The sequence below is a fragment of the Equus asinus genome, chromosome 10, assembly GCF_041296235.1.
Source record: "Equus asinus isolate D_3611 breed Donkey chromosome 10, EquAss-T2T_v2, whole genome shotgun sequence".
In the NCBI taxonomy this organism is placed as follows: domain Eukaryota; kingdom Metazoa; phylum Chordata; class Mammalia; order Perissodactyla; family Equidae; genus Equus; species Equus asinus.
Window position 1 is genome coordinate 31,060,448 of NC_091799.1, and position 15,391 is coordinate 31,075,838.

The 15,391-nt window shown below is 42.8% G+C and overlaps 2 protein-coding genes across 3 annotated transcripts in view; one reads left to right on the top strand and one right to left on the bottom strand.

Moving 5' to 3' along the window:
- Positions 1-9,250, bottom strand: part of SLC31A1 (solute carrier family 31 member 1) — a 32,147-nt gene extending 22,897 nt beyond the window's left edge. The window contains exon 1 of the mRNA XM_014827986.3: positions 8,964-9,250. The gene's annotated coding sequence lies outside the window, so the exon portion shown is untranslated. The remainder of the gene's footprint in view (positions 1-8,963) is intronic.
- FKBP15 (FKBP prolyl isomerase family member 15) overlaps positions 9,234-15,391 on the top strand; it is a 53,201-nt gene continuing 47,043 nt past the window's right edge. The window contains exon 1 of one of the 2 annotated variants that reach the window (XM_014827983.3): positions 9,234-9,392. In XM_014827983.3, coding sequence (XP_014683469.2) covers positions 9,340-9,392 — 53 coding nt within the window. In that variant the 5' untranslated portion in view covers positions 9,234-9,339. The remainder of the gene's footprint in view (positions 9,393-15,391) is intronic. The other variant, XM_070518959.1, reaches the window with a different exon arrangement.

Below are 15,391 nucleotides of genomic sequence, written 5' to 3' on the forward strand. Positions count from 1 at the left end.
CAAGTCCTTTGATCTAGCCTTCACCCATTACTCCACACCTAACCTTTGCTGTTCTCATTCTGGGAGTTTTCAGGGCGTGAATTCTATCCACTGAACCGCACAGGCAAGGACATCCTGCACCTACGTTGTGCCAGGTGGTCAGTAATTTGCTTCAGTTGATTCCAATCTGCATCTACATTCTATGAAGTGTCTTAAAGTTTCAGGCTTCTCTCTCCTTGTTTTCTAATTATAAAAGACGCTTTTAATGGGTGGTTCCTCCACCACCAAGCAATTCTCTGACCTTAGCTGGGTGTTCTACAATTCAACTCAATTCTGGCACTACCTGGAGATAGCACGAAATTCCACAGGTCAAGGGCTCAGTCTCACAACACTGCCCTTCACTTCAGTGGAGGTAACCTGTTGTTACCTGTGCTTCCGACTGACTGGCTATAAATCAACAGGTTCCCACAACCCCCTCTCCTTGGGTTCAATTAATCTGCTACTACAGCTCACAGAACTAAGGAAGCCCATTAACTCACTAGATTACCAATTTATTACAAAGGATATGAAAGCACAGCAATCAATAGCCAGATGAAGAGATATAGAGAGAGGTCCTAAACGAAGGAGCTTCTGTCCTCATGGAGTTCCCAGCACAGTGGCACAAGGAAGCATTCTGGTTCCCCACCCTAAAAGCTCTCTGAACCCCAATGTTTTGGATTTTTATGGAGGTTTCATTACATAGGCATGATTGATTAAATCATGGGCCACTGGCAATGGAACTCAATCTCCCCTACCCCTCTCTCCTCCTGGGAGGTCAGGGGCTGAAATTCCCACCCTCTAATCACATTGGCGGCTTCACTGGCAAGCAGGCCCCATCCATCAGGGATGGAGACTGGGGCTTTCCTGGAGCCGTGTCATTAATATAACAAAAGACACCTTTATAGCTCTCCTTAGGAAATCCCGAGGATTTTAGAAGCTCTGTGCCAGAAACCAGAAATGGGATAAAGACCAAATATATATTTGTTATAAATCACAATATCACATTTTTTCTTATTTTCATATTTCTAAAGTCATTTCACTAGGATTTGGGGAAGGAAAAGAGATGCACTCAAAACACCATCTTTTTTTTTTTTGAGGAAGTTTAGCCCTGAGCCAACATCTGCTGCCAATCCTCTTTTTGCTGGGGAAGTCTGGCCCTGAGCTAACATCCGTGCCCATCTTCCTCTACTTTATATGTGGGATGTCTACCACAGCATGGCCTGCCAAGCAGTGCCATGTCCGCACCGGGGATCCAAACTGGCGAACCCCGGGCCACCAAAGCGGCACATGCGCACTTAACCACTGTGTCACCGGGCTGGCCCTTATCTTTTCTACATTCTAGTTTTTTAAGTGTACGTAAGGGGTAGTAATTCTAGCCCTGAATTCTAAGCTATAACATAGCCCCATACACCTTGTGGTATTTCTGAAGCCAGAATAAGGAAACTCTTTTCATAGTTAGCTTCTAGAAAGCTTGTGGGCCTTTTACAACTTGTCCAAATAATAGGCAGAAAGAAGTCTAGAGATGCTTCTAGCTTGAGCTACCCAGCAGCAACTTTCCCTGGGAATTTGGTATTGCAGAAAGCTTATACTTGAAAAGGTAGGCCCTACCCCAGTAAGCTACATGTTAGGCCCTATAATCCTCTCATCTATAACTATAGGAGTTATAGTCCACAAGTGAGCCTGGTTATCTCCTGTCCCACAGAGCTGATCACAGCTCTCCCACAGACAGTCTATGAATTTCTGTATTCTAAAATCACAAAAGTCAACACAATCAAATTGCCTCTTCTAAATGTACAACTTCATTCATTTATAAGCTGGAGTTTGTATTAACCTAATATTCGCTTTGATCTTTATGATTTCATACACACAGAATGAGATTTGTGGGAACAAAAAGATACATGTTTATTTTGAGTTGCATCTTCCCAGGTCATTCCTACTGAGTATGGAATACTAACTCCATAGCTAACCACTAGTGTGTAGCTAAATAAATAAGGTTCCAAATTTTTAACTGCAGCACAAAGAATGGTAATGAAGCGTAAAAAATTTTAAAAGGGAAAAAAGTATAAACATATTGTTTGTAAACACCTATGTTACCTCTGGGGGGCGGGGATACAACAAAGTGGTAACACTGTGATCCCTAGGAGGGGAACTAGTTAGATGCGGGTGGAAGAAGGAACATTTAAAGAAATTAAGTCCAACTCCTTTATTTTACAGATGGGGAAACTGAGGCTCACGTTATTGACTAATCATGCTAACATACTCTTTAGCCAACTGAACTCATAACATGTGCTTCTCACGTTACCCTTCTGTACACGAGGTTAACCACTCGCATTTCTCCAGAAGGTTTGCTGGGAAGCAGCTAAGCAGGAGGGGTTTCTGAGCTCCATATAGCACGTCTCAGTGGCAAATAACAGAAGCTCCTGTTTCTCTCGCCCACTCGCACCTTTCTGTACAAAGAAGATCAAGTGTACAACTGCATTCTTCACAAAGCTTTTAGAAAAGCTTTTATTTGTCTGGTCCGAATAGGACAACTCAAATTTGATATGTCAACAAACAAACTGAAAAGGTCTTTCAGTTATGCAATGATAGAAGGGGCTAAGTCCAATGGGGAGTGGATCTCCCAGCTCCTACACTCCATTTCTCTGATACCTTTTGTGTTGGCTAAACTACTTCCTGGAATAAAGCAATCACGAGATGTACCCTTTCATACTCCTCTTACTGGATCCTTCTACAGTCTTGACACATTTCCAATGTGCTAACTATGGGTGCTTTATTATGATTTATGCAAAGATTTTGGAGTGGTTTTTAAAAAATTTTTTTATTATTTATGTCTTTATTTTTTTGGAGGAAGATTAGCCCTGAGCTAACTGCTGCCAATCCTCCTCTTTTTGCTGAGGAAGATGGGCCCTGAGCTAACATCCATGCCCATCTTCCTCCACTTTATATGTGGGACGCCTTCCACAGCATGGCTTTTGCCAAGCGGTGCCATATCCGCACCTGGGATCCGAACCAGCAAAGCCCGGGCCACCGAGAAGCGTAATGTGCGAACTTAACCGCTGAGCCACCGGGCCAGCCCCTTGGGGTGTTTTATTGACAGTGTAATGAGTAGAGAAAGCACGGGACTAGGCATCAGAGGTATAGACATAAATTTGGCATGTATTAAGCAAATCACCTAAAACCAACAAATACTAGTTCCTTCATTGCAAAAGGGATACAAAAATACCTACCCTGCCAATCTCACAGGGTTGTGAGGATCAAATATGTCAAAATACTTTCTAATTCTAAGGTATAGTAAGTACTATACCTTAATTACTTAAGTAATATTATTAATAATAGCTTATTTATTCATTAGATGACAAAGTTAATCTCTGAAAGGAGATGTCTGAGTCACAGACAGGGCTCAGTTTCATGTCACTTAAAGTATATAGCCTCTTACAGTTTGATTTAAAGAACAAGCAGCTAGTCAGATACATACACATTAGCAAAATATTGCTTTAACCGCCTTCTTATTATAATCAAAGGCAGACAAAGGTCCCCCTTCTTAAACTTTCCTTTTTTTATATAGGATCTCAATTGTCTGGATCACGATATTGTTAGTTTGCCTGTGAAGAATACTAGGAATTAATTTGGTGGGAGGCAGAAACCAGAAAACACTTTAACTGTTCCGTTTTTACTCCCCCCTCCCTTTAATTAGTAACGGATGATTCAATGAAAATGCATTGAGAGGATGTAAATGAAAATGAGAAAAGTTGTTCAATACTTCAGATGGAGGCTGCATGGTGTGGCGGAAAAGTACTGCTAGGAATCAAAGACTAGGGTTCTAGATTTGGCTTTTGGTGGTAGGAGAGAGGAAGGCCCCCAGGGGTACAGTCAGCAGGATTTCTCTGCCTTTCATTTCACAAATTGAAACTTCTAGGTAGCTCTAAACTGCTTCAAAACCCTATAAATGCTCAGCAGAGTTCTATAATAACTCTACTACCTATTTAGGGAAAGACAATACGGCTGAAAAAGGTCCTCTAACATTTCACTGGTTGCTAGAGTTTTGCTTTTTATGAGTGCCCTGGAAATCAGTTCTCATATTTACTTTAGCCACACAGGTTTCCATCTCATTACGCTGTATTGCACAAGGTCCTCAGCCCACAAAAGCAGGTTGTATATAAAAGCCTAGGGCCTTTTGTGTAAAGGAAAAGAGGTAGGGCGGACCCTTCTCAACCCTTTCCTTCTCTGCAGGGCTTTGCATTCCTAAGGATGGCCCCCTCCTCTGCTCAGGGATGTTACCTCAATCCTGAAATGATACTGCTCAAAGCCGTGGAACTTCAAAAGCATTTCCTTCCCAGTCTCTCCTGTAAGATTTCTTTCGGCATAAACTGAACAGTTAATGCATTAAGTATCAGACTCTTGATGACTTCTCATACCTAGTCATAAACTACAGAAAACTTTTGATTTTTTAAATGGCTTTATTATGCTAAAAAAGCTGCACGTGGGAGTGCAGGCCTCAGCAACCTGCCCTTCCCCTCCCCCTCCCTTTTCCCTAATCGTGCCTGGCTTGCTAACTTTCAATGGCAGGGTCAGCTAAGTGTTGCCTGGTCACTGACTTCTCAGACATCTTCCACTAGTGGAAGTCATCTCGCCACTCACTGCGAACATTTGCTTTTCCAGTGATAATTATGTCATCTTTTTCTCTTTTGTAGCACTTCTGGTGAGGAAGGCACAAAGGAGAAGCAGGGCAGAGCCAAACTGGAGCAAGGAGAGGAACAGACTTAAAGACCTTAGAGGGGTCATTTCATTTTATTCACATTCACTCTAGAATCTTTACTTTTCTCATTTCAAAATTCAGATTATAATCCAAAGAAAAACTGGATTGAGGTTTTTAATAGATCAATATCAGTGCCCCAGGTAGTGTTTACCCTGCTTATCTCTTTCAATCCTCATAACTCCACATTCTAAGGACTATTAGAAAAATGAGGTGGCTACTTACATGGGGTGGGGCCACGGAAACTTTTACTTTTTACTTCCTACACTCCTAAACCATTTGAATTTTTTTTTACATCAATCACGTCATTTAGAATAAAAAGTTCCATTTCCTACTGGGCTAAATACAAACTTGTCACCTTGGCCTTTAAGGTATTTGACAAATATGGCCCTGGTCTCTTTTACAATTTTAATCCACTACTTCCCTATGTGTACTGGCGTCTTATTCTCTTAGCAAACTATCCCACAGAACTCTCCTAACCAAGTGAGCTGATGACACACTAGCTAGGCCGACCTCCAACAACAGGGGAGCAACACTTCTGCTCTCCCTCTCAGAGAAGCTGTGTGCATATCGAGGGTGTCAGTTATGATTGTTCACAAAACCAACTTATGCCACTGTGCTTACTACCGTAAATATGTAACTGAATGAAGTATAAACGAGAAGAGAAAAACAGCGGCAGCAGCTAATACTAACTGAGTACTTACTACCTGCCAGGCACTGTTTTAAGTACTTTAACTCATAAAATCTTCACCAGAGCCCTAGGAACTAGATACTATTATTGTCTCTCTTTTACAAAGGAGGAAACCGAGCAACGTGCCCAAGGCCTATACAACTAATAAATGGCAAAATCATTTGTCTCCAGCGCTTAAGATTTTAACTACTATACTACATAGACTCTAGAGTAGTTGCTTCTATGAAAACCAAGCTGAAAGCTTTGGGATGACCAGATAAAGACGAGGCACGCAGATACACTTACCTACTCAACTCTCCCTGGAATGTGAAGGGAGCCATGGATAATATATAAACAAATGCGTGTGACTACGTTCCAATAAAACTTTACTCACAGAAACAGGCAGCAGGCTAGGACACGATTTGGCCCTCACGCTGTAGTCCGTAGATCCCTGAGACCCACACGCCAAGAAAAGGTTTATGTGAAAAGAATGGCAAAAAGATGTTTACATTTTAAGTTAAAATAAAATGTTTAAGGTCTGGGTTAACTAATATCTGTATGAGTCCCTGCTTTAACTTACTTTTTCAGTTAACCAGTGACTGGCCTCAATTGCATCAAATAAGAGGGTGACTCTTGTAAAAAAACTCTGCGCCTTCTTTCCTGCCTTTGTGCTTCTGCCAAAGCCACTCGCGCAACCTGGACAGCCTTACTTCCTCAATTCCACTTGGACCCCCACTCATCTTCAAAGCCCATTATCTAACCTCACACCCTCTAACAAACTAGATAGGATCTCTTCTTCCTTTGAAGTCCGAGAATAATTAATTTCTACTTATGGGACTTACTTTGCTCTGTCTTCTATCACGGTTACTCACATACTTCAATATCCCAGCTATTCAACTATAAGCACTTTGAGGACAGGAACAACGACTTACATATTTTCCTATCCCAGGCAACACCCAGCACAGTGCCGTATACATAGAAGGTCTTCAGATACTTCTTCAATTGTGTTCTGACATTTTTCTGTTTTCGGTGACTGAACAGAAAGAACATTACACCAACCCCCCAAACCCATCTTTGATTTATATCCCTATCTCCACATCTAGGGTCTAACTTGGTTATAACTTTAAACTATTAGTTTTAAAATGCATTCACCAGCACAGATGTGTATGGGTGTACCTACATATAAAAATTGTCATCTCTGTAGCAAAACTGCCGACAATTTGAAAGGAATTGTTAAAATTGCTGCTTCCTGGTTAATCTTCAGGGGGTCATACATTTTATAAATACATCTAAAAGCTGTGTACTTAAGCAAAACAAGCAAAACTGCTTAATTCATACTTGAGATCAAAGTTGTGCCTTATTTAACCTCTGTATCCCCAGTAGTATTTAACAGATGTCTAGGTCTAATCCAGTCCTTTTATAAAGTTTAGGGAGCCAGGGCCAAGCTCAGAGTGAGCCAGACAGGCTGGGATGAAAATTCAGGTTGTCTGAATCCCAGTCCAATATTCTAATTCAGAAAGACACTGGCTTTTTAGGTGCGCGCAATCCTGCAGTTTAAAACGTGAAAGACAGAGGAAACCTCACCACCATCTTCCCCTTCCTCATACTGACAACCAGTACTAGCAGCTGTATTTCCACAGTGGTGATCTGGGCATGCGGATTTGCGGTGTCTCAATCACCAAAAAAGGCTGATCGAGATTTTACGATTTCTGCCTATTTAAAAAGGCTACTTACACACCCCGGATGAAAACACCCCCATTCAAGAATGCAAGATAACCGTTCAAATGATCCGTCAGCATTTTTTCAAAGTATTACTCAGATGTTTCAGAGCTGGGACAGGAAGGGCCAGTACTGGGGAGAGGGGTTACAAAGAGCTGTTACTTATGCGGTTCCTTCTTTTTTTTCCCTGAGAAGTAGCCAAGTCCACATTCTAACCAGAGCTACTGCAAAAAGTTCCTGTTATAGTGCTTAGCCTCCCGTTACATCATTGCTTTAACACTGTCAGCCTTCATTACTTCGACCATCTTAATCTGTAAAATAAACACAGGAAGCGGACAACAGTCCTCTGTCTCAGTTTAACAGAGGAATAATTTACTAACAAAAATTAGAGTTACATATAATATTTCTCGCTACCCTATTCCCCTCTTTCCCTTCCCGTAGAGCTTTAAACATTAGTAAAATCGTCTTCAGTTAACAAAAGAGACTAAGTAACTCAGTTCACAGCTAGTACAGCATTTTTATCTTTCTGGAAGCTATCTATAGAAGGTGAGAACCACTACTGGGCTCTTTAAGTCACACGGGGAAAAAAATCCTGAAAGAGTAAATTAAGGAATAAAGGAAGAATTACTCAATCGAACAAGAAATTAGCTCATTATGGGCAAGACGGTGCTCTGTGACACAGGAGACACCCAGATGAATAAAACTGTCCCTGTCTTTCAGGAGCTTACAATTTAGTAGAAGTACACAAACTATAATAAAAAGTGGAACAAGGGAAGTACCAAGAGGTACGGAGTTTTCTGGGGGAGAGCTACAAATCACTTGCCTTCAGTTTCATGCTAATAGATGACAACATTCAGGTAAGGGACACCTGTTGTGTCAACCTGATTGAGAGAAGCCCGGAGAAAAAGAACTCCAGTGAGATCTATGGAAACGGACGCTACAGTGGGACATTAGCTGCTTATCCACACCTTGGCTAAGCCAGGCCTAGAGACTGTGCCAAGAATTACACCAGGGTAACCAAAGAAACACTTATATAAGACACAGGGAGGGTGCAAACTAGAGGCAGAGAAGTCAGCAACAATTGATGTTGCCTTAGGTCTGCGTAGGACGACTAAGCAAAACCCAGGCCAAGGTTGGGGCTGTGGATTGCCAGCTTGTAAAACTTCCTCCTTTCCATTACCCATCCCGAGAACATCCCAGCTCTCCTGCACAGATGGACTCTAGAGAGGGGCCTTCTCTCAAGATGTACGCCACGGTCTCGCAATAACCACTCTGTAAGGCATACAGTGTCCAAGGTCTGGGAAGGTTCTTGTTCAGCAGTCAGCTGAGTCCGGAGTCAGGAGACCAGAGATCCAGCCCGTCTGCCCTTTACTCTGCGTGGCCTCGGACTAGTCTTCAGAGTGCTTCGTTCCTTCCTTTCCCTATCAGCAAATTTTGGAATTACGAGGCACAGATTGAATTCGATGACCTCTGAGGTCTAAAAGCTTCCTGACCAGCCGGCATAGGAAGCACTGGACAAATAGCCCGTTGAACATACAGCGAGGTCGGTCACAGGGGAGAAGCGGTAGGGGCGTCCGGCCCATTTTTACAGATGGAGAAACTGAGTCACCGAACACCCTGCCCTAAGGTCACTCTAGGTATGTCACTGTTGGGGCCGGGCCGAAAGCTCAAGGCTCCAGACGGCCAGTCCCAGGCCCTTTCTCCTTCTGCCGAGCAAAGAATGGCGTGGAGGGTCCTTGCCCCGGAGGGGAAAGGACTGTGCCCGTGCCTGGGCTGCAAGAGAGGCGAAGGGGACGGGCTTACCTTCCCAGATCGAGTCCCGCCACCGGCGCTTCCGTCTCAGAATCTTGGCCCGTCACCCCTCCACCACTCTTCAGAAGCCCCCTCCACTTCGGCCGGCTTAAACGTGTCGGCTGCCTCCACTGAGCACGATCCCTGCCCCGCCCCCCCTGCCGCGCTGGCCAACCAGTTCTACGCAGGGGCGTAGGACTCCGGCGTTCCCGCGGATTTCGCAGCCTGGGCTGGCTGGAGGTCCTCCCACTTTGCCTGGCTCTACCTCATCCAGAGGCGTGTCTTCTCTCCGCCGGAAAGCAGACGCTGCCGCGGCATTTCGCGACATCCCGTAAAGAACCGAAGAACACCCCGAGATCATCACAGCAGCGGGACCAAAGCCTGCGCAATGTTCGGTGCAGGCGATGAAGACGACACCGACTTTCTCTCGCCTAGCGGTGGGTGAGTGACTGAGAAGCGTGGGACAGAGGGCGTGGCTGAGAGAGCCGGGCAAAAGGTTGGAGGGGTAGATCTCTTATCAGAGCTCTTCCTCACTTCCGGGTCCAGACCCTTGCCACATTCCGGTGCTCTGCAGGTCTCTGAATGTGGGCAAAGCTCGAAACTGAGTCTGTCCATCTGGATCCTGGACCTGACCTCTCCCCTGACACACAGTATGACCCTGCGGTTCGCCTTTCCCTTTCTGGGTCACAATTTCACCTTCTATGAAATGGGGGTGATTGCTGATGAGAATACCCGCCTCAGAGTTCTTATAGGAGTCAACTGGGGCCGATATGAGACTTTCTTCGTGGACGAGGCGGTGACGACTTAAGAACTGGCCTTGGTCGGTCAGCTCCAGCATCCTTCAGGGCCCAGCTCGGATGTCACCTTTTTGATGGTTTCTGTTCTCCTGCAGCCCCAGGCAGAATAAATTGCTTCCTTTCCCTTCTTCCCACAGCTAGGCGTGTTTACGTCTATCCTTGCATACTGAACTTGCTAGATTATGAGTCCCTGACCGGACTGCGGCTGCTTTTGTTCATCTCTATCTAGCGCTCAGCACGGTGCCTGGCACATATCGAGTGCTTAGGAAGTGCCTGTTGAATGAATAAAGCTGTGAATTTGCACTCTAATCCTTAAAACCAATGTAAGAGACTGTGGTCACTATCCCCTGCCTCCTTCCCCCGTCACCCCCACCCCACCCTGTCATTGTTATACTAGCCCAGGGTACAAGTTTTCAAGAGGCAGGGCTTTATCTCTTCAGTAATCAGTTTAGCCTTTGCCTTGCCTTGTCTTGTGTCAGTAGACAGCTTGACTCCCTTCAAACTTTTGAGCTGCCAAGTTCTGATTCTTGCAGAGCCTTTCTTTGAACATCTGTTTAACAGATTTCAAAGTGTACTGAAGAATGATGAATACACCAACATATATCCCTCATTCTATTAAATGCTGAGAGGTTACGAAGATGATTAAGCTACTGTACCTGCCTTCAAGTTGCTTCCAGGCCTGATGGAAAGTTGAAAACATGAATGACCATAAAATGACACTGGCTCTCTTTTGGTCTTAAATAGGATCTTTTGGCTTACACTGTGACTAGCTCTATTACCTATCCTGAAATCCTCTTTTCACTCTCACTGTCTTGTTCTACCCCACACCCACTTTAGATGGCCTACATCTGCTTAGTTCCACTTGGGCTTCTTTTAGTCGCTCAGAGTTAAGCTGTGTTTTGATTCCTTTTTTCCCTATTCCACCCAAAACATTCACTAAAATTTCCACACAGTCCAACCTGCTGCTGTTGTCTGTGTATTGAGGCTTGTGAATTAGTGTTTTTTCGTATAAGCCTATTTTGTATGTGGCTGTGCCTTTTGAAAGTTTACAGTATATACTTTAAATTCACATTCTTCCCTAGGTGCAAGTATTTGGGGGAAGTCTGTAAATGAATGTTAGGGCTCCCAACTTTCAGGCAACAAGCAGTCCCCTGCTGACTGAAAATTGCAGGGTGGATAATGACAGTCATGTGCTCTTTTCCAGATTCCTGGCCTGAGATAAGTTCTTGGTGGCTCAGCTATACTGCTTTCCTTAGCTGGCTCATCAAGGGCCGGAAACACTTGAGTTCTAGGCATGTGACTGTGCTCCTAAACATAGACAACAGCTAATTGAATGATAAAAGTCTTAGTTAACAAAGCTATACAGATAACTTATTTTTGTTCCCAGTAATAACCAGAAAAGCCAAATCAAATTTAAGATTGAGAATATAGAAAGATTCACCAGCGTTCTCTGATACAGCTATTCCTTTTTTGGTTTTCTCTAAGGAAGTAGAATGTATGACAGTGAGTGCTGCAGCTGCTTTTCAGTTCCTCTTTATAACTGTAATTTACTGTAAATATATTTGCTTATTAATTTTTGGATATTCTTGATTTACATATATGACTGACTTGACTCCATTTAGGATATTCAAGCCTAATAGAAGTGGGAGTATTGGTGCTAGGATGGCTTTTTAGATGATTGATAATCTGTATTTCAAGTTTCCAGGCCTCTTAAAGTCCATGGTTAACCTAGAAATAGTAATCAGGAGGCTTGCTTTTATTTTGGTTTTTGTTTGAGCCTTTTCCCCACTATTGTGACTTTAAAATGAAGAAATATGTGAGTGCCTGCTAAGTGTCTGTTACTTGGCTTTAGCTAATGCAGACAGGAAGAAGGCACAGTTCCTACCCCTCAGAAACTTCCGTTTTTGTATTAGAAGAAAATCAATCCAGTAATAATAATCACAAAGCATTTTTAAGGGACCAGTTATGTATATACCCGTGTTTTAGATTATATAAAAGTTACATGTAGGCATGGTAATGATAGATCACCAGTGGATAGGTAGAAAAAAGGTAAATCTGGAACTGGTCATCAGAAGCATTTTCGAGTTCTGTAAAAGATATGGAAAAGCTTAGATTCTAATGTTGATTCTGCCCCCAATTAGGAGTGTGACTTTGGACAAGTCACTTCCCATCCTTGGCTCTCCATATCTTGGCCTGTTAAATAATGGGATTTGCCCTGGATGATCCTTGAGACCTTTCCCAGTTCTGTGGTTTTGTATTTATGCTGATGTAAGTTTATAGTTGCAGGTCAGTTTGTGCATCTGTTGGGCATGCTTTCTCCCTTACAGGGGTAGCTGAGTTGAATCGACATTTTAAGGTAATAGAATATGTGCACATGTATATAAAACATATATTGTGTACTTACTCAGTGCCAGGCACTGTGCTAAGTAATATATACACATTATCATTTTTATTTCTCCCTACTACTCTATGAGCTAGTTTCACTGTTGTATCCATTTTACAAATGGGAAATTAAGGCTCAGAGAAGTAAGTTGCCTGAGGTCACACAGCTAAAAAGCAAAAGAGCCTGGATTTGACATCAGGCAAGCTGATTTCCACCAGACTGCCCGTGAGCCGTTATTATTATTGTAGGAGTAGCTATTTGATGCCACAGTTCATAAAAGAAGTACTTTAACAACAAAAAGAATTGCCATTTTTTGAAACATACGACATAAATGTGTGTGTTATTGTTTATGATGAGAAAAGAAAAGGAGTATAAAACTAAGGCTAAATAGGGACTCTGGCAACCAAATACATTGGCTAACAATTACTTTTAAAGTATAATTAATACTGTAATGACTTTTCCCATGAATTATAAACATAGAGACGTAAGCCCGGAGTTAGCAAGCCCATTCTTGCTAACATAGTTAGGGAGATATGTACATTTCAGAACACTTAAAAGTGGAAAAAATGTAATAATTGACAAGAAACTTATGCCCCTCAGTCTGTATACAGTTCATTTAAAAATATTAATGGAGGGGCTGGCCCCGTGGCTGAGTGGTTAAGTTCGCATGCTCCGCTGCAGGCGGCCCAGTGTTTCGTTGGTTCAAATCCTGGGCGCGGACATGGCCCTGCTCATCAAGCCACGCTGAGGCAGCGTCCCACATGCCACAACTAGGAGGACCCACAACAAAAAATATACAACTATGTACTGGGGGGCTTTGGGGAGAAAAAGGAAAAAAAAATAAATAAATAAAATAAAAATATTAATGGAAAATAGAATTAATCTGAAAGATAATTGGATTGACCTGGCTTTTGGATTAATTTTGCAATCATCAATTGGCTGACCTTTAGGACATCTATGGAAATATAGTTCACCTATGACACTTTTGTCTTTCCCTTGAAATAAAACATGCCTGCAGAATTAAAATAGTAAATCCAATACCCATAGTTTAATGAAGCTAACACAGATATTGTTTTCTTATCAATTATCTGCGCATAAGCTGTTATATCTTAACTAGGTTCTAAGCTTTGTAAATTTTTCACTGTGTTAAAGGCATTGCCCAACTCTCCCAGAATCCTGTTCTTTTAGGGAATCTGCCCAGATTACCCTGGCTAAAAGGAGACATCTTGGTCTCTTCTAAATTTCATAAGCTTTTGTCGATGTCTTATTTAGACCAGCACTGCTCTCTACACTTGCAACCTCATTTAAACCTTTTAGTCCTTTAAAGTAGGCATCGTTGGCCCCATTTACAGGAAACTTGAAAAAAACTTAAAGTACACCACCTTGAGAAAACAAGGTGATAGTTTCAAATCATATTAAATTTATTTTGCAAAATGTTAGTATGTAATATACATTAAAGTTGTTGGGGAGAAAGTCCAAAAAAAGTTGTTAGGGAGTTTCAATATTTACTTCACCTAAACTAAGGATGCCTCTGCAGAAGAGGAGCTCAGAGCTAGACTAGACTTTGAGTCTATTTATTGGGCCTCTTACATACTAGACCGTAGGCAAAATATACAGGCAAGTGGTGATTATAATAAATAATCAGGGGGCCCGCCCCGAGGCTGAGTGGTTAAGTTTACATGCTCTGCTTCACTGGCCCAGGGTTTCACTGGTTCGGATCCTGGGCGCGGACATAGTACCACTGGTCAGGCTGTGCTGAGGCGGCATCCCACATAGCACAACCAGAGGCACTCACAAGTAGAATACACAACTGTGTACTGGGGGGCTTTGGGGAGAAGAAGAAGAAGAAGGAAAAAAAAAAGTTTGGCAACAGATGTTAGTGCAGGTGCCAACCTTTAAAAAATAAATAAATAAAAATAAATAATCAATTACCATGATACCTCTATAGAGTATGTGTCTGCCTGTTATACATTCTCATATTACAGTTGGCAGCTATATATTATGTAATGTCTAATTCTCTTGTTAGGGTATGTAAATTCCTTGAAAATAGAACCCAGTTTTGCTCAGCGGTGTGTACCCAGCACTTAGCCCAGTGTGTGGCACATATTTCTTGAATGAATGAAGTATAGGGTTCTACGGGAGCCCCTAGGCAGATCATCTAACCTAGACTTTGAGATTAGGGGCAGCTTCCAGGGGAGAGGAGGAACAGGAAGAATGCTTCAGGCAGAGGGAACAGCGTACGCAAGGGCCGGAGTTTGGAAAGACCTTGCCTTATTTGAGAAACTAAAAGTACCTTGGTGTGGCTGTAGCACACACTTGGAGATGAGAAATGGCCAGAGAGGAAGCTGGGGAAGTAAGGAGAGGCGAGGTCTTGCAGGGCCTTGTAAAGCTGTCTTGTGGAGTTTGGTTTTTTTTTTTTTTTTATCTTGGTAATATTGAGGGGTTATTGAGGGTTTTAAGGAGGAAAGAGAGTTGGTCAAATTTGGTTTTTAGAAAGACGACTGTGGGTGCAGTAGGGAGGAGGTAAGACCAAGGCAGGGCGATGAGTCGGGAGGTTGCAATATTTCAAGCTGTTAGATGTGATGGTGGCCTGAACTAGGGAAGTGACAGAGAGAATGGGGAGAAGTGAATGGGTTAAAGAAATATTTAGCAAGTAAAATCAAATAGACTCAAGGATAGGTCATGAACCAGGGGGAAAAAGTCAAGGATGATGCCTAGGTTTCAGTTTTGGTTGTGGATGTTTGCAGAAAAGAGTTAACACAGTAGACCTGAGACTGTTACCCTTAGAAAGTCCTGTTTACAAGGTTGGCACTTGGCTGACACCTGGGAGCTTGATTGGCAAACAGTTCCCCACACTGATACAGAGCTTTCTGTAAATGATGAGTGCTTGCTGTTCCTAAACTGTCTGTACAAACAGTTGTTTGTACTGAACCTTGCTTTCCTTCCACAAGTCTAGAATTTTGGTACGTGCTAGAGGGTTTCTATGTGACCAGCCCTCAATAAAAAACCTTGGGCCTGAGTCTTTAGTGACTGGTAGACCACACTTCACACATGTTGTTACAACTCATTGCTGGAGGAATTAAACTTGTCCTGTGTCACTCCACTGGGAGAGGACTCTTAGAAGTTTGCTCCTGGTTTCCCCGGGACTTGCCCCAATGCGCTTTTTCCCTTTACTGATTTTGCTGTGTATCCTTTCGTTGTAATATATCTTAGCCATGAGTAGTACAACTATATGCTGAATCCAGTGGTCCTTCCAGAAA